Consider the following 25,410-nt stretch of genomic DNA (forward strand, 5'->3'; position numbering starts at 1 on the left):
TTCCATCAGCTCTGTTATTGTCACCCATGCATCTGCTTGGATATAACTGGCTACCTGGGTGCAATCTGTACTCCTTAAGTGCCAAAAGGCCCTATCTTCACATCCTGGTGGAAAGAGGGGATTACCTATTATCGGATACAGAGGGGAAGTCGTAGGTATTATGCCTAACATAGGAAGCAGGGTTGAACAGATCCTAGTTGTAATGCCCATTACCGGGTTCTTAATCACTTCTTTAGGAAGCGAAGCATAGCACCATGGTGCTCTATTCAAAGGTACTGATGATTGTGCTTGTTCAATTTATACCCATAGCTTAGTATCTATTAGCCAGATGCACATAGGCGGGTGCAACGTTAGGCAGGCGTAGCGTATGGCATATACGCTACGCCGCCGTAAGTTAGAGAGGCAAGTGCTGTATTCACAAAGCACTTGCCTCCTAAGTTACGGTGGTGTAGCGTAAATGGGCCGGCGTAAGGGCGCCTAATTCAAATGAGGAACAAGGGGGCGTGTTTTATGTTAATGACTCGTGATTGACGTTTTTAACGAACGGCGCATGCGCCCTCCGTGGACATATTCCAGTGTGCATTGCTCCAATGTACGCCGCAAGGACGTATTGGTTTCGACGTGAACGTAAATTACGCCCAGCCCCATTCACGGACGACTTACGCAAACAACGTAAAAATTTCAAAATTCGACGCGGGAACGACGTCCATACTTAACATTGGCTAGACCAGCTTTTTGTTGGACTAACTTTACGCCTGAAAACGCCTTACGTAAACGGCGTATCTTTACTGCGACGGGCAAGCGTACGTTCGTGAATCGGCGTATCTCGCTGATTTACGCATTCTAGGCATAAATCAGCATTCACGCCCCTAGCGGCCAGCGGAACTAGACAGCTAAGATACGACGGCGCAGGCAGTCGTATCTTAGCTACATTTAAGTGTAACTCAATTAGAGAATACACTTAAATGTACAACGGCTTAGATTCCGAGTTACGACGGCGTATCTACTCATACGCCGGCTTAACTATTTGTGAATATGTCTATTCCAATCGATTACTCTGTTCAAATGTACTGCATATTGGTACTTCCATATATCTGGGACCACGAGTCCTCCCTGTTTCTTGGTAAGCATTAATTGTCTTCTCTGTATCCGGGGATTTTTGTGTGCCCATATGAACTCAAAAATTAACCTCTGGCTTCGTTTAAAATAATTCAAGGGGATATGTACTGGTAGTGCTTGTAATAGATAAAGGAATTTGGGGAGTATAATATTACAGCACCCTAGTCACGTATGGAAACACAAATTCCATTTATCTAATAACGTTTTGACCTTTTGCAATAAAGGTGGGAGATTTCGTTCGAAAATCCTATCAACATTTATTGGGAGTTGTGTACCCAAGTATGTTAGGGCTCTATTGGTCCATTTGAACTTAACATTTTGTTTCAACTGTGTTATCGATATTTGTGATACATTGACCCCCATCGCTTCAGACTTATTAAAATTGATATGAAGGTTCAAAAGAGAACCATATTTCTCAAACTTCCTCATCAAGTTCTGGATCGAAATCAATGGGTCTGTAAGGGTAAACATATAACAAATAGGCTGAGATTTTACACTGATTCTTCCCTATTTGTATTCCTGAGATGTCCCGGTTCTGACGCAGCGTGCATAGAAAAAGTTCCAGTGACAGAGCGAAGAGGAGAGGAGATAGGGGACACCCCTGACATGTCCCATTTGAAATCAGGAAGGTCTCCGATAGTCAGGGCTTTTTTTCAGGGGGAACTTCTGGCTCAGACCCTTTGGTGCCTGCTCACCACAATCACCTGTAAACACAGAAGTCTGGTTTCTGTGTTTACAAGTGACAGTTTTGTAACCCCCTGAACTCTGCATTCTGTATGTAATGCAATTCTGGTATTTAATGCCCCTTTAAGACCCTTCTACTGTTTGTGAGATCTGAACAGGTCGTGGTTAAGTTCCTGCACCTATTTTCTGAGAAAAAAAGCTCTGCCGATAGTATTCCATTGGCCCGTATTAATTATTAATTCTTTAAGATTGCTGCAACATTGTTGAAACACTCACATTAAGGAGTTGTAAAGGAAACTTTTTTTTGCCTAAAATTAATGTCTGCAAGGTAGACAGACAGAATAGTGTAATGATTCTGTTAAAAAACAAGTAAATACCTATTAAATTCCTTCATCTATATCACCTCCGGTGTTCTAGTTTCTGTTCTCTCATTCACTTCCTGGTTTGCGGCGCTCATTCATGTAAGAACTACATTTCCCAGAATGCATTGAGGCACGCTCAGTAATTCACACCTCCTTGAAGTTTCTAAGGCCCCATACACACGATAGAATTTATCCGCGAATACGGTCCAGCGGACCGTTTCCGCGGATAAATCCTCTCGAGGATTTCGGCGGATTTTCATGCGATGCAGTGTACACACCATCGCATTGAAATCCGCGCCGAAATCCTCTGGCGATGACGTGTCGCGCCGTCGCCGCGATTATGACGCGGCGACGTGCGCGACGCTGTCATATAAGGAATTCCACGCATGCGTCGAATCATTACGACGCATGCGGGGGATCCCTTCGGACGGATGGATCCGGTGAGTCTATACAGACCAGCGGATCCATCCGTTGGGATGGACTCCAGCAGATGGATTTTTTCTGTATGTCAGCGAATATTCGATCTGCTGGAATCCATCCCAGGGGAGAAATATCCGCGGAAACAGATCCGCTGGCGTGTACACACCATAGGATCTATCCGCTGAAACCCATTTGCTCGGATTTATCCGCGGATGGATTCTATGGTGTGTACGGGGCCTAACACGTAGAGAGCATCCTGCCGCACAGATGTAGTTCCCAGGAGGGGTGCGAACACGTCACTGACCACCGCAGTAAAGCCTCCCTTCACGGTGGTGAGTAACAATCAGACAAGCAGGAAGTGAACAGAATAGAGAAGAAATAGAGCAACTTCTGAGCAAAAACGAACAATGAGGAAGTGAAAAGAGGAATTTCTGCAGGTAAAGGATGCTTATTATGAAAAAAAATGTTTCCTTTACAACCCCTTTAGGTTTGAGTACATCACAGCCATTTCACATGAAACTGATCAAACACTCACATTAGATTTGAGTACATCACAGCTATATGACATATTTGTCAAGTGATCGGGTGAGCGCAGAATTTACCTATTATATAAAGAGCCAATGAATTGGCTCTTTACCACGTGCCTGGCTGTGTCCAATTACAGCTGGTCACTTTGAAGCGTGTTGTGCACGCAGCTGTTGTGTGTGGCAATCGTGCACAAGGTTCACGAGGGCTCACACCGATCCAGTGTGTGGAGGAGATAGCGGAACAGTGAGTTACGGATACAGATTACTATGTGCTATTACTACTGTGCCCAGATGGCCCCCTGAATAAAGAGGACCTGACATCATCTCATCAGAGTACCTGTCATCCTGTCAGGAGTACCTGTCATCCCGTCAGGGGTACCTGTCATCCCATCAGGGGTACCTGTCCCGTGAGCCCATCAGGAATACCTGTCCTGTGAGCCCATCAGGAGTACCTGTCCTGTGAGCCCATTTCTACCACTCCAGAAGAGGCATATCAAATGCCAAGCCTGACCGATGAGAGCAGCGGGGAGCTCTCACCGCCCCAGTTAGGAAGTTAGGAAAGGCACCAGTTTCCATTGTCCCCAATGTCCCTCCCAACCTGGCCTATACATCAGCGAATTCTTCAGACGCTATCACACTCTCATAAACGATTAGCACAAATTTCTAATAGACTGCCATTTCCCTGTTTTCAATTTCTGTGCTGATTATTTCCCTGGTGCATCAATCAACATTATCACTGCCTTCCATGTGAACTGACCCCATTCTGAAGACGCTGGCAAAACTCTGTTCAATCACACCTCCGTCAAAGTTGCAGACTTTTTTCCCCAATATGTATAATAATTCAGATAAATTCATAATTTGCACTAACCACAGGTAGGATAGTGCTAAAAAAAAAAACCTTGTAGTTATACAGCCTAGAATTTGGTGGTGGTGCTATCCGGACATGTTTTCTGTCTATTGCTACTTCTCTCCACTCTTCAGGGTTGGCAGGAAACTGTAAGGAAATAGATATAGAAGTCAGATCAACTGTTACAAAAGCAATACACATTAATCATGAGGGTACACATTAGCCTTTTTCAACCGGGTGCCATCTGAGGTCGTCAAGGTTGCCGTGGAATCCTTGTCGAGAATGGCATTCAGACCACACCTAACTCCCACTGCTCTGCCGAACGGTACATTGACAGAGCAGGAGCTTGATCATGACAGCCAGAAGCTGCAGCTTTGCCAGTGCGTGTTGTTCTGCACCAACCAGGAGGTGGCTGAATCCCTCTTGTAGTGGTGGAGGAGGTGTCTGGATGATCGGGGAGTCCGGGCAGATAGGGGTGCTGGTAGCAGGGTGTCCTGTGAGCCCATCAGGAGTACCTGTCCTGTGAGCCCATTTCTACCACTCCAGAGCCCATCAGGAGTACCTGTCCTGTGAGCCCATTTCTACCACTCCAGAGACTTCTGAATCCCTCTTGTAGTGGTGGAGGAGGTGTCTGGATGATCGGGCAGATAGGGGTGCTGGTAGCAGGGTGTCCTGTGAGCCCATCAGGAGTACCTGTCCTGTGAGCCCATTTCTACCACTCCTGTGAGCCCATCAGGAGTACCTGTCCTGTGAGCCCATTTCTACCACTCCAGAGACTTCTGAATCCCTCTTGTAGTGGTGGAGGAGGTGTCTGGATGATCGGGGAGTCCGGGCAGATAGGGGTGCTGGTAGCAGGGTGTGGAGTTCCTGGCTGCCTCTGCTGGTGAAGATCTGTTGGAGGCAGAGGAGATGCTGAGAAGAGACATGTGAAAGAGGTCACTGACACCACCAACAGAGATGGAATCCGTGCTCTGCACCAGTGAGGCTAACAAAACCAGATCCCAGAGGTGATAGGCAGGGACAGTGTCCAAGACAGCCTGCTCTCCCCAGTCTTGAGGTCCCTCCACTGGCTGTCCGTGCAGGACCGGGTGACATTCAAGACACTCTGCCTCACCCACAAATGTACACAGGGAAAAGCTCCTCAATACTTAAGCGAGAAAATAAAACCGTACGTCACCAAGCGCGTGCTCCGGTCAACCAACCAAAACCTTCTCCAAATTCCTAAATCCCGCTACAAATCGAAAGGAGAACGAAGATTCTCGGTCCAAGGACCACGGCTCTGGAATGCTCTACCCACGACCATCCGCTTGGAAGAAAACCATCGGGCATTCAGGAAAAAGCTAAAGACCCATCTCTTCTGAAGACCTGTACAACTCTGGATGCCAAGCGCCTTGAGGCGATTAAGTTCGCATTTGCTGCGCTATACAAGTTACTCACTCACTCACTCACTCACTCACTCACTCACTCTGTACTGGCATGGAGGTGCCCAGATGTTGGTGACATGGAGGTACCCAGATGGTTCCCAGGTGTTACAGGCGACATGGCGGTCCCCAGGTGTTGCAAGCGACATCCAGACTTGCACAACATGATGGCGGTAAGAGTCACAGGGAAGCTTTGAGTTTGCCTACTGATAAGGCCGCCAGATTTATACTTTTGCTACCCTTCTTAAACCAACTGTCTTGTGTGAGTTCCTGTTCAGCAGTATATGTATTTGTGTGTGCATATACTGTATGCTTATATGCGTCTGTGTATGTACATCTGTACATTAACTTTAATCTTGACTCCTAATCCTGTATGACCAGAACTACTTTGTTTCGGCTCATTCACAATGGTGGCAGGGACTGATGCTCCTCTGAAAAGTGATCCATGCTTGTATTGATTCTCATAGAAATTTTACAGGTGGTGCAGAGGCGATATGCCCGTTTCAACCCCTTGAATTCAGTATCACCATGCCACAACCGAGTGCAATGAGCACGGTTGCAGGGCAGGTGCAACACAGCCCCATTATTTAGGGGTATACTTCTGGCAACAGCGTGCACACAACCCTGGTGGCTGCCTCTACAGCTAAAGGGGGAGTAGAGGGAGTAGTAAAAACACAATGGTTTTACTGCCGCCCAACCTCATGTGTGAGTATGTCCTTGGTTTACATCTGTGCAGCACCGAAAATGTACTGTGTTTGCCAATTAAGAATTAATGGCACCCCAGCACATTGGCTAAAGAACAGGAAGTTTATTTGTGTGTCGGAAGAGATGTGATTTTTCATGCGTTCCTTGACAAACAGTAATGTGAACCAAGCCTTATGCCCTGTACACACGTCCAGTTTTCCCGTCAGAAAAACTGCGATGAGAGCTTTTGGATGGGAATCCCAGCCATGTGTATGCTCCCTCGCCGTTTTTCTGATGGGAAAACTGCCGGAAAAAAGAAGAGAGCAGGATGTCTTTTTTCCTACCAGGAAAAAATCCTAGCAGAAAAAAATAAATAAAAAAGGTCGTCTGTATGCTTTTCCCACAGGAAAAAAAATAAACGTGCATGCTCGGAAACAAATCAACGCATGCTCAGAAGCATAGAAATTAATTTTCTCGACTCGTCGTAGTCTTTTACGTCACTGCGTTCTTGCCAGTGAAAAGTTTACCGGACTTTTGTGTGACTGTGTGTATGCAAGGCAGGCTTGACAGGAATCCCGTCTGGAAAACCATCGTTTTTTTTTTCTGACGGAAAAACTGGTCGTGTAAACAGGGCATTAGACTGGGGTGCCTTCGAAACTGAAACAAGGGTGTCTTGACTGAAGAAAGGTTGGTAAACAATGCTGGGGTGCAAGATGAATTATGCAAATGCGTAATCTTTGTTTTTTGACCATTTTTTGATATTCATGTGTTCAGGTATATAGTAGCATGAAAAATACATATACTGTATGTATGTATGCACGGTAGTTATTTCATACATAAATCAGTATAAACCACTGCACTGTACCTTGATATATTCATCCTGTAAAACTTTGATGAGAGCCCTGTGGATCTCCAGTATTATTTGTCCCAGAGCTTGTGTACACTTCAAATTCTGAAGGCTACACCCTACTGTGGCCAGAAAGCGTAGTTACTTTGTTCAGCACATATAGAGCGCCACAGTAGGGTGTTTTTTTTTTTTTTTTAAATGAGAGGGGTCACAGCAGACAGTATTTGCTGGAAGCAATCATCAGTCATTCGCAGATTATTTCTAAAATCATCACGATTGTTCTCCTCTATTAACCCATGCAGGAGATCTATATGGGAAAAATGCTCTCGCTTGCAGCGCCATTTTTTGCACCTTATCCTATGCCTTGTCGTCTTCTTCAGTTGTTTCTGGATTGCTAGCTCTCCATGTACAGCAATTGCCATGGAGGAACTCTGCTGTGCATCTGGAATGTACTCCATTGTAATAACTCGGACATATAGAATTAACAATCCCACATACTTGCAACAAATGAATAATAACTCTTTGGTAATTCAAATGTATTATGTAGCTGTAGTGTAGAGAGTGGCTAGAGAAAGGAAAGTCACTTCTAATTATACGCCTGGAACATAAATATGTACTTAGGGAATTTACTGCTGTCATTCAAAAATATTCGTAATATTAAATGTCTTGTTTTAAACATATTAAAAAAAACTGTTTTTTTGTTACTCTCTGTAAAATTCCTTTCTCTGAGTAGGACACTAGGCAGAAAAGAAACTCGGTTCTATTTACAGAGTATGTGGGTCATGAGTAAGTAACAAAAAAAAACATATAGAGTACAGCAGTCAGGATGAGTGCCACGCTCACATCAGAGTCCTCCCTACACCAAAGTCCCAACATTATCCCTATAAATCATGGTTCACAGAGTGCCACACTACAGGAGAGCCCACCCAGTGTGCCACCCTACGGCAGAGCCCCCAGAGTAACACCTTACGGCAGAGCCCCCCAGTGTGCCACCCTATGGCAGAACCCCCCAGTGTGCCACCCTACGACAGAGCCCCCCAGTGTGCCACCCTATGGCAGAGTCCCCCAGTGTGCCACCCTACGGCAGAGCCCCCCAGTGTGCCACCCTATGGCAGAGCCCCCCTGTCACGATCAGGCTTCGGGCTTGAAGACCAGCTGCTATAGCAGTTGCAGGACAGGTATACAGGCAGTCACTTCTGGCAGATGACACAGGCTCACCTGAGGTGCGGAGTCTATGTACCAACTGGTGTTCAAAAGAGCTCCTGATGGTGGAGATGGATTTAGCTGCGAGCTAGTACCAGGTCACGGTCCTCGGGTTTGCCCCACCAGGGTGTGAGCAAGCCGGGGTCCAGTAGCGGATAAGCAGATAAGGATTAAACAGCAGCGTGGTCAGTAAACAAGCCAAAAGGTCAATCACGAGTGGTTGCAGGTTGGGATCAGGCAGTAGAGTAGTCAAAGAACAAGCCAAGGGTCAATCACGAGTGGTAGCAATATACAGATTGCAGCAGGGAAGCCAAGAGCAAAGCACTGGCTGAGAAGGCACAATAACCTGGCAAAGAGGAAGTGCTGAGACAAGGCTTATATAGACAAACCTGATTTCCTTTTATGAAGAGGTAAGTAAAACCCTGGACAGAGGCGTGGCTGTGGACGTGATATATTTGGATTTTGCAAAAGCGTTCGATACAGTTCCGCACACACGGCTCATGTGTAAGGTAAGGTCTACAGGATTGGATATATCAGTTTGTAAATGGATAGAAAACTGGCTGAAAGACAGAATTCAGAGAGTCATGGTTAATGATTCTTACTCTGAATGGTCCAAGGTTATCAGTGGTGTACCCCAAGGTTCAGTGCTGGGACCCTTACTTTTCAATATATTTATAAATGATATTGGGTCTGAGATCAAAAGTAACATTTCTGTCTTTGCAGATGACACCAAGCTATGCAGTGGAATAACGTCCTTGCAGGATGTCTCCAATTTACAAGCCGACCTCAATGCTCTGTCTAATTGGGCGACTAAGTGGCAGATGAGGTTTAATGTAGATAAATGTAAAGTTATGCACTTGGGGGCTAGGAATATGCATGCATCATACATACTAGGGGGAGTACAACTGGGGGGATCTGTAGTGGAGAAGGATCTGGGGGTTTTAGTTGATCATAAGCTCAGTAATAGCATGCAATGCCAAGCTGCGGTTTCCAAAGCGAGCAAAGTCCTTTCTTGTATTAAGAGAGGTATGGACTCCAGAGACAGAGATATCATTTTGCCCCTGTACAAATCATTAGTAAGACCTCATCTGGAATATGCAGTTCAGTTTTGGGCACCAGTTCTCAAAAAGGACATTGGAGAACTGGAGAAAGTGCAGAGAAGGGCAACCAAACTGATAAGAGGCATGGAGGAGCTCAGCTATGAGGAAAGATTAGAGGAACTGAATTTATTCACTCTTGAGAAGAGGAGAATTAGGGGGGATATGATCAACATGTACAAATATATAAGAGGTCCATACAGTGAACTTGGTGTTGAGTTATTCACTTTACGGTCAACACTAAGGACAAGGGGGCACTCTTTACGTCTAGAGGAAAAGAGATTTCACCTCCAAATACGGAAAGGTTTTTTCACAGTAAGAGCTGTGAAAATGTGGAACAGACTCCCTCCAGAGGTGGTTCTGGCCAGCTCAGTAGATTACTTTAAGAAAGGCCTGGATTCTTTCCTAAATGTACAGAATATAACTGAGTACTAAGATTTGTAGGTAAAGTTGATCCAGGGTAAATCCGATTGCCTCTCGGGGGATCAGGAAGGATTTTTTTCCCCTGCTGTAGCAAATTGGATCATGCTCTGCTGGGGTTTTTTTGTCGGGTGTATAGGATTTTACTGTGTTTTTTATTTTGTTTTTTTATTTTTTGTGGTTGAACTGGATGGACTTGTGTCTTTTTTCAACCTGACTAACTATGTACTATGGGAGGAGCAAGGGGTTCAAGTTCAACAGCAATCAAGACACAAGGCAGGTTTGTCCAGCAGATCAGGCAGGGTGCTGTGCAGCATCCCAGATAGCTCAGTGGGAAGAGTCAATGCCAGACACAGAAGAGGTCCCAGGTTCAAGCCCAGGTCCTGACACCCCCAGTGTGTCACCCTACAGCAAGGCCCCCCAGTGTGCCACCCTGCGGCAGAGCCCCCAGTGTCACCTTCCATCAGTGTCCCCCTTACACACACCTTTGCACCTTAGTACCGGAATAGTAAACTGCTGTGGTTGGCCTCAGATGGGGCATATGAATAAAAGTCATGCAGAGGGCACACATTGATCATACAGTATACACCAGTGGCAGCATTTAACCAGCAACGATGCTCGTTGTCTGACCGGCACTTACCCCATCTTGGTGGCGGGTCAGGCAGCAGGTGACATGTGGGACTGGCAGCAGCAAGCTATGGGTCAGGGGGCGGTGAGCTGTGTCTCTTCTTTCCTCCAGCTAGGTGTCCTATAGGCAGTGCCGATCCTGACCTCCCTGGGGCCCTAAGCAAAATGACATGTCACATGGTTGAGAAGCGGGGGGTGGGGGTGTTCTGCTGTCGAAAATGACATCTTACATTAAAGTGAGAAGCAGGGGTGCTGACTTCTTACCTCTTCTCCCATGCTGCCAGCGAGTTGAGAAGTGGGGTGAGGGGCCGAAAATGACTTCTCACCAGGTGGGGCCTCTAGTAATTTGGGGGGCCCTCCGCAGCTTTGCGGGGCTCTAAGCGGCTTGCATAGTGAGCCTATAGGGCGGATTGGCCCTGCCTATAGGAACGCCTGTCCTTTCGGCCAATTGCGTGATGGGTATCAGACCCACACTTCCTGACTGGCAGAAAGGCAGTTCAGTGTTAGAAAAGCAAATATTAATTTGCTTTTCTAACACACCTGGATGGGTTCCAAGCACTCTGTGGTCTGAGGCCACCCTATTTGAAGCCTATTAGAGCCTACGGGGGGGGGGGGAGGAGTCAAAACAGCAAACATGTTTTCAAAAAAGAACAAAACACTCAAAAGGAACTGCCACCTGCAAAACTTTATGGATAAAAGAAGCATCTGAATTTGCAAACATATACACCTTTAGAAAGCTTAGTAAAAGTATTCACAGATGACCATGTAGCCACCTTACAAACTTAAGATGCTAATGCCTGATGCTGAAACACCCAGGAAAAACTAATCACCCTGTTAAAATGTGCCATAACGGGGGAAAGAAGAAATCTGCATTGTACACACGGTCGGACTTTTGATAATGCAAAAGTCCACCGTGAGTCCGTCGAAAAGAAAGAGAACAGGTTCTCTAACTAAGGTCCGTCGGACTTCCGACAAAAAAAGACAGATGGAGGCTACACACGGCCGGACTTTCAGAGAAAAAAAAGCCTGTCTGACTTTTTTTCTCAGAAAGTCCTGCCGTGTGTATGAGGCATTAGGCTACTTTCACACTGAGGATCCTTACAGGCGCTATAGCACCTGCAAAGCACATGTAAAGCACCTCTCAATGTGCCCCATTGAAGAAGGACCAAAATCGGAGTGACCGCGGATGGATCCACCTAAACGGAGCGTGATCTTCACATTGTCCATTAGGGCTGAGTGAGTCTCTGCCCTTAAAAGCAGGTCATTCAGAAAGCCAATCGTGGCAATCCCCTATTGTCTCAGAAAGGCTAGAACCAGAGTTGGCACCTTGATGAAAATTGGAGGAGCAGAGGTGAGACCCGAAGGGCATTGCCACAAACTGATAATGTGCCTCTCCTACAGGGGGCATGGCCAAGACCGGCATGTGAGAGGACGCATCTCTTACAGTTCTGTACCTGATCCATCCAGTGATCCTCCCCCAGTATCGTTATAGCCCCTGTTTCGGGCTCCACAGCTGACTGCTGTATCTCCCGCTCCAGCCGCTGGCCCTCTGCACGAAAGAGATGACCCGCAAAAGGGAAGGATGAAGCCCCTGGCCCAGCGCACTCCACTGGCTGCAGAGAAGCTCGAGGATGGGAGCAGCAAGAAAATCCTGAAAAGCCAGGATAAGGATCAGAAAAGAGACATGCAATATTATACCCCAAAACTGCGGCTTGCTGAGACTTACAGTGGGGAGGCTGCTGAGAGTGCTGGGTCTGATGGTCAGCATGCACAAGGGGGGCAGGCTGAGGAAGCCACGCTGAGCAGCCATGCTGATGATGATGATGACACAGACTCTCAGACTTCCCTAATTTCTTATTCTGTACAGGATGAGCAAGAGCAGCCTACATTAGCATAAATACTGAGGGCAGTGCATATGTGCACGGCTTCAGTCAATACATTAAAAGATCAATTTGGGGGCCTCCAAGAGGAGGCGTTGCTGCTGTGTCAGGATCTCCAAAAGATCTGGGAAAGGATGACTGCTGTGGAAAGCAGAGTCAGTGATATTGACGATAAACTACCACCTTTGGCTAGAGAGGCCCGGACTGCTAATCAGCTGGCACATGAAACCAACAACAAGGCAGAAGACATGGAGAACCATCTATGCTAAAATAACAATCAAATTGTGGGGCTGCCTGAAAAAACAGGGGGTAGAGATCCCACCACCTTCGTAGACAGCTGGCTTCAATATTTGTTCGGTAAGGAGGCTTTCTCCCCTTTTTTCACCATTGAAAGGGCTCACCACACTCCGGGTCAGCCGCTCCGCTCGGGGACCCCCCCCAAGACCAATATTGGCTCGCCTTCTGCACTGTCGAGATAGGGAACATGCTACCATTCAATACAATGGCACTAGAGTGTCTTTCTTTCCTGATTTCTCTGCAGAGGTACAGAGACACTGTGCTAAGTTTGCTGATGTAAAGAGACGCCTGTGTAATTTGCAACTCTCCTATGCTATGCTGTACCCTGCAAAACTACGTGTCATGGCCGGTGGGCAGGTGCACTTCTTTAAATCTGCCATGGAGACCTCTGCATGGCTGAATCATAAAAAGCAAGCACTACGCCATCACCGGGATGATGATGCAGGTGAATGATCTGTGTGAAATTCTTTTTTCTTCACGCATGGCTGGTCCAAAGTCACTTGGAGGGCTTTTTTTTTCTGGCTTATCCTTTCCAGGTCCATTCTATTTTGCAAGACAGGAACAAAAGGATGTTTCTGGACAGCTGCACTCTGAACAATGGTTGCCTTTATTGAATTAGGAACAGCACTAAAGTCACAGCAAACAAAACAAAAACCTGGGCAGCTGACGCGTTTCAAAGTAAATCTAGTGCTTAGTCACAGCTTTCCATTTTATTTTGCTGGGAGACATGATATTGTTACACGCACTAGGAATTACACTGTGACTTCACTACTAGTTTATGGGGGGGGGGATTCTTTTCTTATTTGATTGTTTTGGCAATTGTATGGACTATATGAGGCTTATCACAGGCCTGGTTGTAAGAGTTGGCATGGCTGTGCCGTATTGTTCTCTATTATGGTACGAAGCCCTATGTCAGGGGCTGAGTAATATGTGGAGTAATTATGGAAATTTGCTCATTCAAAACATTATCTGCTCTGGTTGCCACCACACTGCTTTGTGCTGCCATAGTGCCCAATGTACTATCATGAAAAATATGTGCCTGTCTTTATTGCTAAGTGTACACGCACCATGATAGAAATCCCTGTGATTTCATGGAATATTAGAGGCTTAAGCACCCCTCTTAAGCAAACAATGTTTCTTACTTGCCTTAAAAAGTTTCACCCTGACATTTTTTGTTTTTAGGAAACTCATTTGACGGTGGACACTAAGAGCTGCTTGCGATATCCTTGGGTGGGATGGGCTTACCACTCCACTCACACCTAATTTTCTCAGGGGGTGAGTGTATTGGTGCATGGCTTCTTGGATTAACAGGAATATATGTTAATGTTGACTCTGAGGGATGTTTTGATTTTTTATATTGTCGTATTGGAGTTTTGCAGTGTATTTTGGCTTGTATTTACAGACCCCCAGCCTTTCACTGTGCTGGCGCTCTGACTCCTCCTGGCCTACCTCAAGGGGAAGCCGGACCTCCTGTTGCTGATAGTGGGAGATTTTAACTGTTGGTTGAATTCATGTATAGATAAGCACCTGGGTCCAAGGGATCTCACTCCTGGGAGAGAGACCTCTCTGTTCTGATTAATGACTGAGGTGGGATGGATTGATTTTTGGAGACACCGAAATCCTTTTGATAAACAATTTCCTTGCTTTTCCAAAATCCACGGTACTTTGTCCAGAAATTGATCTGGTGATAGTAAACTCAGCCATGCTCACATCTATCTCTGAGGTTTCGATAATGTGCCTCCCCTATTGCAAAATATAGGAAACATTGGTGCCTGGTGCAAACTGAAATGTGTGGGTACGTATCCTTGATGTCTATTGAGGCAAGGAAATTCTCCTGATGAAGGGAGGCCACCTCAGACCGGATGGATTCACTTAGCAATTAGCCTTGAGGTCTAAAATCAAGCAAACTTCTTCCTTCCTTCCTTCTTGGTTAGTGTAAACAGGTTGGGGTAAAACCCCCCGAAACCTTTCCAAAACCAAAACTGGAGCAATCACCCCCTGAAACAGCAGGTCTTGTACAGCCTCGTAGAGAGCCTGCAGGAAAGATGCAGAAAGACGAAGATTGGAAGGAAAGAACCTCTCTGGTGGACAAGAACAAAATTCTAATTTGTAACTGGACGAAATCAGTTTGTGGACCCATCTGTTGTAAAAAGCAGTAAGGTCCACGGGTCTGAAAACCAGCAAAGATGACCCTCACCCTGGAGATGGGTGGGGGCAAGCCTTCATGCCAAGGAGGACTTATTTGCAGGTTTGGTATGCCTCTAGAGGGGGGCTTGAAAAGCTTGGTTCCTTTGGCAGAAGATGTAGAGGGATGAAAAAGCTTTGACGAAGGACCGCATTTTCAATGAGGTTCCATCCCCTTCTTGGACTGTGGAAGGAAAGTAATCTCCCCCGAGTGAGATTCTTTATGATTTAGTCCAGACTTTCTCCAAAAAGACCTCCAAAAAGGCCTCCAGAAGAGGGTCAGTTTGAATAGTGCGATCCTGCAACTCTATTAGTAGAAAAAAAGCACCCACCAGAGAGGCACCACCAGGGAAGCCCACCAGAAAAAAAACAGACCGCCGCACAGAGAAGAGATATACCCTAGGAGGACTCACCACCACTCAGGATTAGGCACAGCAGGGAGAGACTGGATGCCGCCACACCACAAGAGCACTGGGTGCCACCACAAGAGCAATAGGTGCCACGTGCAGACCACCAGGAACAAAGGAAGAACCGCCTAATAGCAAGCAGGGAAATGCAGAGGAGAGTAAGATGGGCGCCGCCAGGGGATTCCAAGAACATGGCTGTGGCAATCCTCGTCTACAGAAGGCTGGTGCACACAGCCTATATGAGGCCACCCAAAAGTGGCTGCCACAGGACCATAGAACAATGGCCACTAGGAACTGCCAGGCAAAGTCAATCGGACCCAAGCTGGCACAACCGAGAAGGAAAGGTGCCCGCTGAGTTGCTGCAGGTACCAGGGTGCACAATAAAGCAAATACTGCTCTCGCCCCCCCCTCTCCCAGTGACAAACATTAAAGACTGCAGGAAATATCAGGCTTCCCTGCTCTGCAGCTGTTAACCCTCCATGGACAGAATCCATGGCACTGTGCCCACCCTCCAGCAGCCAGTTAACCCTGTGTGGACCAGGAGGAAAGGAGGGAGATCCCCAGCCCCAACCACTGCACGGTGAGCCATCCAGTAAAGGGAGCACAGCCCTGGGGATGAAGGGGGAAGAAAAGGGTAGCCACCAAGTAGTAGGGAAAGCCTGAAATGAAGGAAGGGAACCCTGCAGGGCTGACCATCCCATGGACCACCCACGCCCTAAAAAGAGGGAGGAGGGATACCAGTCCCATGGAGAGCGAGTGACGCTTCACTGACAGATCCTCCTCTCCATCGAAGGGGGGGGGGGGCTGTTGTTCAAAGTAGGGCTGTGACACAGACTCCGGTGAACGATCATGTTCTCCGAAAAGATGTTTAACTCTCCAGGACGGGGCTTGTGGCAGCCAACCCAGCACTTAGCTGAAGCTTTGCATGCACTTATTGGCTGCACTGCGATGACCACTGCACCTATATTATGCAGCCCATCGTCCAGCCCAGCTGTTGATTGAATATCTCTGCAGGAAAAAAAATCCAGGAAATAGAAAAAAAAGACTATGAAACCACAGGTCTCAGCAAGGAACTAGGTCCTTACGTCTGAAACACTAGGAAGAAATAACTGGCTTGCCTATAGCAAAGAGGGGTTTTATACCAGCTAGGACTACTCATAGGCAATGCCTTTTTTTTAGTAGTGTGTAAGCATAAGTTCCACCACTGGCTATGGTATGTAGGCTACTGCTGGACTGTTCACCTCTGGTCTGATGTGAATATGTGGAAACATGTTTTCACTCTGTTTTTACATAATAAAGGACATACTTTTTTTGCATGAGATCTGCACACACTTCTTTTTTTTTTTTTTGTAATTGTTCTAGTTTGTGGATGCCCTCTATTTGGCTGGAACTTCAGAATCAAGAACATACCTAACCAGTGCAGATCCTGACCTCCCTGGGGCCCTAAGCAAAATGACATGTCACATTAAAGTTGGGAAGCGTGTGCGGGGGGGGGGGGGGGGGGGGGGGGGGGTGGGTGGGAATGGTTGTTTTTTTTGCTGCCGACAGTGACATGTCACATTAAAGATTAAAGTTGAGAAGCGGGGGAGGGGGTGTTCTGCTGTCGGAAATGACTCATAAAGAACTGTGCGCTTTTTTTCCCTGCCTTTTCTTTTAATTGCTAGTTCTGCTTTAAACGTATTTTCTTAAAATGATTGCTGTACTCCTAGATGATTGATATACTCTTTCACAAATGTTGCTTTTTGGGAAATAAAAACAGCCAACCTTACACTAAAATTCTAATTCAGATTCTACTGTTCTTATTTCTTAAAGTGATTGTAAAGGTTTATTTTTTTAATTACAAACATGTTATACTTACCTGCTCTGTGCAAGTGTTTTGCACAGAGTGGCCTCCATCCTCCTTTTCTGGGGTCCCCCAGGGGCGCTCCTGGCCCATCCTCTTCATAAAGTGCCCTTCCATGAAGGCACCTTGCAGGAGCGCTCCCGAGTCCTGCTTCTGCCTCCATTGATACAGACAGCAGGACTTGGCCCCGCCCCCTGACTCCCATGTCACTGGATTTGATTGACAGCAGTGGGAGCCAATGGCTCCTGCTGTTATCAATCTATCCAATGAGAACTCAAGACAGCACTGGAGCTTCCTTGACGCTGGAATGATCGGGTTCAGGTAAAAAAAAGGGGGGCTCTGGGGGGCTGCTGCAGCACAGGAAGTTTTTCACCTTAGTGCATAGAATGCATTAAGGTGAAAAACCTAGAGACTTTACAACTCCTTTAAGGATTTGTGGGAAGACACATGCAAACTACTCCTTAATGTCTAATTAGACCCAGAGGCACTGGTTTATATAATAAATACAGCCAAATAAGAGAAATCATATTTACATTCATCATATTAGCTCTTCTCAAGGAACACTATGTAGCTCTTTCAGCAAATTAATGAAAGAGAACATAAAGTCTAGGCAGGTTTGAGAATGTTTAAATTGGATCTGCTAATATATTATTAGCTCATGTACATTTATTATCACTGCATCCATTTATACCTGGGCTTTCAAATATGTATCCTTAAAGATCTGCAGAGGATATTTATGGGCATTCATTGTAGGAACTTTAACTGAAACTGAAGATGAGCGGTGAAAGTTTTCATTGTTTGTAAGGCTTGGATCAAAGTGGGATAACCATTTTCCTGTTAAAAACAAAAAACAAACAAACAATAAAAACACCAAAAACATCAATATCTTCTACAATTTTCATTTAGATTCATTGTAAAGGCACAGAGACACAGACTGCATAAACTATATATATATATATATATATATATATATATATATATATAAATATATATTGTATGTATATATATATATATATATATATATATATATATATATATATATATATATATATATATATATATATATATATAAAAATGTGTAGCACTACCCTAGCAGGAGCTGCTGGTTATATTTTTGGGTGGCACGTTACCTCTGTGTTCTCGCTGTCCAGGGTGAAGAGAGAGAGAGAGTCTGAAGAATTTCAATGTCCACACAATACACTCCTTTTTCTTGGATTTATTTGGGAGAACTTTAGAAGATAAGAAGGATGAGGGGTGGAAGGGTAGGTAGATAGGTTCAGGTGCATAATTAAAGTAAGGAAACACTCCTGTTTCCAGCTAACCGTCCCCGTCACCACTCTAGCCAAAGTGGGTATTGCTCACCCGTATAGGTCCCTCTCACTGACCTAGCAGCCGGGATGGCGCACGAACCAAAGTACAGTCTCTGCCACAGACCTTCCTTTGTAGATAAGACACTTTGGTCCGGAATCCCCTGCCACAGGATTCAGCACCCGGATCTCTTTAGCTTGGCTTCTTTAGAACTTTCAGATCCGATAGGCGACAATTTCAAGCCTTTCGGTGTACGGTGCATCCTTCGATTAAAGTGGTTGTAAACCCTTATTTTTCACTTTTACCTACAGGCAAGCCTATAATACGGCTCACCTGTAGGTATAAAGAATATCTCCTAAACCTGTACGGTTTAGGAGATATTCCCCTCGCAATGCGCCGCTAATTGCATGCGCAGGGGGAATCCATGGCGAAAGATCCGGCAGCCGCTGGACCTTGCCGATTTTAAATCTCCCGCGCGCACGCCAGTGACGTCATCGCTGCTCCAGCCAATCACAGAGCTGGAGCGGCGATACCCGGAAGACACGTTGGAGCAAGATGACATCTCGCTCGGCGTGGACCAGGTAAGTGCTACACACCTCGTTCCGAGGTAAGTATTTCATAATCAGCTATTATGCGGTGCATACTAGCTGATTATGCCTTTTGCCTTGCAGGTTTAAAAAAAATATATATATATATATATGCGGTTTACAAACGCTTTAAGTTTCCAGGCCTTCTCCCAAGGTACCAGCCTCTTGCATGGCCCTCTCCAGGATAGGTCCTCCCCTGGCTTCCTTCTGTGATAGATTATACTAAAATTCCTATTTTTGAGTTAAGCTAATTCTTTTATTAGAACCACTGAAATGTTTCCTCTTCTTATATTTTTTTTATATTTTCATATTGTTTTTATATTCATTTTTTATATATGCATGTGTGAAAAGTATGTATCACAATAGTGTTTATTTTCCTTGAGAATTTATATCAGATATGATGTTAAGTTTTGAAGTTATAAACTCAGCATTGGAAATGAAGGACAAAGGATTGAAGTTGAGAGCAGATGCCATTTCCCCCTCATGCTACAGATGTGTTCAACCTCCCCCTTCTCCTCATTTCAATGAAGGAATCTTGTGTCTCATGACCAGAGAACTGCTTCCACCCCTCGCTTTGCCTGACCAGTCACAACGAAAGCTTGGACAGAGAGACCCTGTTCGAATCTGCAGTATAACAGGCATAAGAACATAAGTTCTTGAGCAAAGTCTTTTTGAACCCATCGTCTCCTTTCTGCCGGGTTGATGTCTTTGTTTTATGTTTGACGTCTATGTTTTATGTTGATTTGAATATGACTATTTCGGGTGTATGTCTGTAGGTGGCGGGTTGACAGTATCTTCACTTCAGGGGTTCCTGGGTCGGTGACGAAAAAAAAAAAAAAAAAAAAAGGCGTGTCTCAGGGTGGATATGTATATGTGCGAATGGTGTCACTGGATTCCTTCCTAAAACATCCATGATTTACTGGTGTTGGGTTAAGTGAGGTTGGCAATATGCACATGTAGATATATCTGGTCTGAAGAGAGAGGTTTTTGGGGGTTGACTTGGCTTAGAGAGCTGAGGGTTTTGGGGGTTGACTTGGCTTAGAGAGCTGAGGGTCTTGGGGGTTGACTTAGCTTAGAGAGCTAAGGGTCTCTTTCTAGGGGACATTGGGGGTTGACTTAGCTTAGAGAGCTAAGGGTCTCTTTCTAGGGGACATTGGGGGTTGACTTAGCTTAGAGAGCTAAGGGTCTCTTTTTAGAGGACATTGGGGGTTGACTTAGCTTAGAGAGCTAAGGGTCTCTTTCTAGGGGACAAATACATTGGGGGTTGACTTAGCTTAGAGAGCTAAGGGTCTCTTTTTAAGAGACATGTAGACTGGATTGGCGGACAGGGTGTTATAGTCTGGGTTGTAGGAGAGGTGTTTGGTAATGATGTAGCAAGGTAAGTCCTCACCAGATTACGTTATACATATGTGTATAGAGACTAAATACATTTATGTATATTTTTTTATATATATCGGGGTTAGGGGTAATTGATGCTCTACAGACAGAGAGGTTGAAATGGCCATATTTTATCTGTATGTTTTGTTTTATGTCATAAACTGCCATGCATTTTTACATGCATTTTTTTGTTCTGGGAGATGTAAGCAGCGCACACTACAGCCTGTTTTTTTAACTTTTTTTTTTCTTCTATTCTCATCCCTCCCTCCCTCCCCCTCTCCTGTCTTATTGACAGGCCCGGAGTATCAGATTTCTCTGCTGGCTGACAGAGGCAAAGCCATGAACAGAAACACATACTGTAGTGCAAAGGTTTTTTAACATAGGACTGGTGTGTGTCTAGTATACTTTTTTGTCAGACTGCATCTCTGGTCTATTGTTGGTTTCTGTGATCAGCTAAAAGTTCTTTAAAGTTGGAACACAGCTAGGTTCCTTGCTTTGTCTGCTGGCAGCTCATGGAATTCCCCCCCCCCCCCCTTCAACCCCCCCCAAAGAAAAAAAAAAAGAAAAACGTAGAAGACAGGTTTTAAAAGTTGAACTGGTATATTGCAACTGTTTCTTTGTTAGATAAATGTAATGTTGAGTCTTAACTTTCTCATGTCATAAACGTCTGGTTATGTTAATGTATGAGAAGGATTTTTAGTAACTCACAATGCTTACCTTTGTAGCTTATTTCCTTCCGCTGAACTTGATTTAGATGTTAAATGGGGGCTAGCCTTTACTGATTCTTATCGGTTAGGTTGGGTGATCTGTGGGGCCCTGCATTGAGTTCCAGGCCAATCTCCCCCTTTTTGCCACCCAACACCCCTGCCACCTTAGCTGAGACAGCCTTACCTACTTACCTGTGAAAAAAATATATAACGTGTTTTAAACAAATAAACCACAAAATTATATACAAACAGCGCTCAAGTGTGTGTGAATCACACTGTGATAAGGTGATAAGTAATAATAATCTTCAATATAAATGCAAATGAATCAAAAACCTGTGATAAAAGTGTTCATAGGAAAACATAAAGTTCATGGAGGAGCAAAAAGGAAAAAACGCTTCTTTGCTTCTTTCAAGGTGTAAAATCTTCAAATTATATTCAAAATAATCTTCCACCACACCCGATGTGAAACAGTAGTGAATCCTCCACCAATAGAAATGGCCACTCACCAGAACAATATGCCTAGCACTCTCGTGTTTTGGCACAGAAGCTTTGTTATAGTTAGTTTAAATCAGCAGGCGAGCTTCCATTCCCAGACAGGTGGACAGATAAAATCCTCAAAAATGAAAAGAGTGTAACATAGTGTGATACCATAAAAGCAATTTTAATCACAAACCACAAACAAAATCTTCAAAGAGTGCACTCACACAGTGCCAAAATTAAAAAAGCGTGATAGATACACATCAAAGATTCCTCAGTATTGTGCGGCTGAAATGCAATGGTCTCGGCGGACCCAAAAATGAACTAGGCAACTCACACCACTCGATCTCCACACTGTATTGGAAATAAACTGAAGCTGGCGTGAAGAGAAACCGGACGCCGGTCACTGGCGAGCAAACATACGACTGGCCTGTCTTCTCACGTTAGCAATTGGTCACTGATCAGATGATAACCAAGCTCCCGACATGTTTCGTCGTAAAATTTGACTTAATCATGGGATGCTTACCTACTTACCTGCCTATCCTGATGGTGGTATGTGACTCACGACATGATACATATATGGCCTGTTATACTGTTATGGTGTGGTGCCCAGGGCCTGTTACTATGATTATTGCCCCTTCATTTCCCTCATGTTCTGCCCAAGGTTTAAGCTGCTGTGTGAAATGTATGCTGAACAATGCCCCTGCTATTCTGGAAGCATGGGCCTCGCCCGGATGCTGTTCCTTGCTGGAGACCCTGCTCCAACTTGCCCTGTCTTGCCCCTACCCCATGTGCTCAGTATTGCACTGTCCCCTGTGAACGCAGATGGTGTCCTCTCCTGCCCGCTGCCCATTGCCCATACTGGATTCTGTGCTCTGCGGCCACAGGCCCCTCTTCTCTCCTTTGTTTTGTCCAAGGGGGTATCATGCCATTTCATTGGACAAACACGGAAGGAAGAGAATGATGCAGGCCTACCTATTCCTACCCTGGATGAACATGATTGTTCTGAACTTATGAAGGTAGAATCCGCTCATGTGTGCCCCAACCCCAATGCCTTAACTCACCTTGTATGTTGATGGCTCCATGGGGTAGCTGAGGTGGTAGAGAGTGAGTAAGGCCTTGCGTTCATTGCTACAGCTACTGAAGAAATATGACAGGTTCTAGGTACCACATTAGAACGTTTTACATATCACATTTAAACATTTTTTTCCACATACCATACCATACCACCCTCAGGCATAGTATACAGTATTCCCCAAGGGCATTTATTATCCCCTTTTTAAATCTTGTTTGAGACAGTCTCTAGATTAGGTTGTTAGTTACACGTGACAGTTGCAATTACAGTCTGATACTTTGAGAAATTATGTGACCGCTCTTGAAAAAGAATTCCGTGTATGAGTTTTTTCTCGCATTTTTGATGTAGGTACCGATATTCACTGTATACTCCCTGGGTGACGGTTAAGAGGTTCCTTCGAAAACATTCTCTGGAGATGAGATATGATGGACTGTGCCACCCACATCAGAATTAAACTATAGATCTGGTTGTAAGCAATGTTTACAACAGATTCTAAACTTGGTTTTGGTTGTTAAATTGGGGTAGTAGATTGTTCTAATTTACCTAAGGTTCCCCAGGGAAAATATTAACCACTTCCATACCGGGCCTATTTTGGCACTTCTCTCCTACATGCATAAATCATAATTTTTTTGTTAGAAAATTACTCAGAACCCCCAAACACTATATATGTTTTTTTAGCAGACACCCTAGGGAATAAAATGTCGGCCATTGCAACTTTTTATCTCGCACAGTATTTGCGCAATAATTTTTCAAACGCCTTTTTTTGGGGGAAAAACAGTTTTGTGAATTAAAAAATAACAAAACAGTAAAGTTAGCCCAATTTTTTTGTATAATGTGAAAGATGATGTTACGCCGAGTAAATAGATACCTAACATGTCACGCTTTAAAATTGCCCACACTCATGGAATGGCACCAAACGGCAGTACTTAAAAATCTCCATAGGCGTCGCTTATTTTTTTTTTACAAGTTACAAATTTAGAGTTACAGAGTAGTTCTAGTGCTAGAATTGTTGCTGGCACTCTAACGCACGCGGCGATACCTCACATGTGTGGTTTGAACGGCGTTTACATATGTGGGCGGGACTTACGTGTGTGTTCGCTTCTGAGAGCGAGCTACCGGGGATAGGGGCGTTTAAAATTTTTATTTTTATTATTTTATTTTTTATTTTACTCAACTTCTTTTATTTTTTCACTTTTTTTGACATTTTGTTTTATCACTTTTATTCCTATTACAAGGAATGTAAACATCCCTTGTAATAGGAATGTGTGTGACAGGTACTCTTTATGGAGAGATGCAGGGTCAATAAGACCCCACATCTCTCCTCCAGGCTGGAAAGCATTAGATCGTGAAAAAAAAATTCACTGATCTAATGTTTTCAGCCGTGATTGCGGCTGTGTTTACATTCCGGGACCCGGGCGTGACGTCATAACATCGCGCCCGGGCCTCCGACGATCATAGAGATGACTGGTGACCATCTGGTCACCAGTCTACTCTATGGTTTCCATCAGACGCCGGTGGATCGTTTCTCCGGGTCTCTGATGGCATGGAAGAGCCCGGAGAAGCACCGGATGGCGGTGGGAGGGGGCATCCCCTCCCGCCGCCTATAAGAACGTTCAAGCGGTGGAACCGCCGCTATGATCGTTCTTATGGTACAGGGATTCGCCGGCTGAAGAGATGGATATCTGAATGATGCCTGTAGCTGCAGGCATCATTCAGATATCCCCACTGAAAGTCCAGGACGTCATATGACGTCCCTGGGCTGGAAGTGGTTAAAATATGAAAGTTATGTTCAATCTAAAAATTATAAAAATAGTAAAAGCAAAACAAAAAACAAACAAGTGTTAAAAGTTTTTGTAATGTGACGTTTCTGACAGAGTGGAGGTTTTGGTTGGTTGGAGGAGTTTCTCGTGAAAATGGCCACTTCACAGTTCATTAGGCTGGAACTAGTCTGTGAATTTTGCGAGTTTGTCTTCTAAACGATCTTTTGTCGCTGCTGTAGTCAAGAAATGTCATATTATAATGTAATGTACATGATTTTAGGCAGATGTACAAACCAAATATGTTTAATTTTTTTTAAAAAGGGTTAAAAATGAGAAAAACGATACAATTCGATTGTAGTCACATTGTATGGTGTATGGCATATAAAGCTTGTACAATCTGTTTAAAGCAGCGGGGAACAGATGTTTTTCCTTAGAGGTCGTTAAGGAGATGCTTTCTTTCCTCTAGCAGAGACACAGATCAGGTTACACAGCCTGACATGCTGAATGCTGGTGTTGAAACCAGAAACCATTTGACTTTCTAGTGATGGGTTTAAAACATTTTGAGAGTCCATTGAGATTTTTTGAAGGCAAAAAATATCTGTCTGAAGTAAATATTAAGTGAACAATAAAAGCATATTATAGGGTAAATCTTTCTTTAATAAGAGGTAATTGGTACACAATCATTTGAAGATCTGAAAGAAAGCCCTTATTAATTTAGTAGTTTTGTTTGATATAGAGATCTCTTTCTCTCTCTCTTTCTTTTTCTCTCTCTCTTTCCTTCTCTCTCTCTCTTTTTCCTTTTCTCTTTCTTTCTCTATTTCTCTCTCTCTTGTATTTTTAATAAAATGTGGGTTTTTGCACCATTTGTTTTGAAAAACATCTTACTTTAAGGGTGTTGCTTCAAGGAGAATGGAAGGTGTCAGTATACACAGCTTTGTTTAGGCTTTGTCTAGTGACAACTGAATGTTAAAAAGAAAGGTCAGTTAAAATAGTGAAAATTATAGATACAATATGAACAGATGATGCAGTATGATAGAGCCATATTTATGGATCAAAAAGTCACTTTCCAGGCTTTGGATTGACAAATGTATTAATTAGGAAGGAATATTGTGCCTTTATAACTGGATCAATGTAGAGGAACAATGAAACTTCCTGTATGTTCGTCCATACTGAAGACTGAACCAAGGGCTGCTATGTTTGTTTAAACAGTCAACAGTGACAAGAGTACATGTGGTTCAGTTGATCATACT

The 25,410-nt window shown here is 44.5% G+C and overlaps 1 protein-coding gene across 2 annotated transcripts in view; it reads right to left on the reverse strand.

The window, feature by feature from the left end:
- SERPING1 (serpin family G member 1) overlaps positions 1 to 25,410 on the reverse strand; it is a 194,094-nt gene that overhangs the window by 19,650 nt on the left and 149,034 nt on the right. For both annotated transcript variants that reach the window (XM_040320796.1, XM_040320797.1), the window contains exon 5: positions 17,561 to 17,703. In XM_040320796.1, coding sequence (XP_040176730.1) covers positions 17,561 to 17,703 — 143 coding nt within the window. The remainder of the gene's footprint in view (positions 1 to 17,560; positions 17,704 to 25,410) is intronic.

This window comes from Rana temporaria, chromosome 8 (genome assembly GCF_905171775.1).
Source record: "Rana temporaria chromosome 8, aRanTem1.1, whole genome shotgun sequence".
In the NCBI taxonomy this organism is placed as follows: Eukaryota; Metazoa; Chordata; class Amphibia; order Anura; family Ranidae; genus Rana; species Rana temporaria.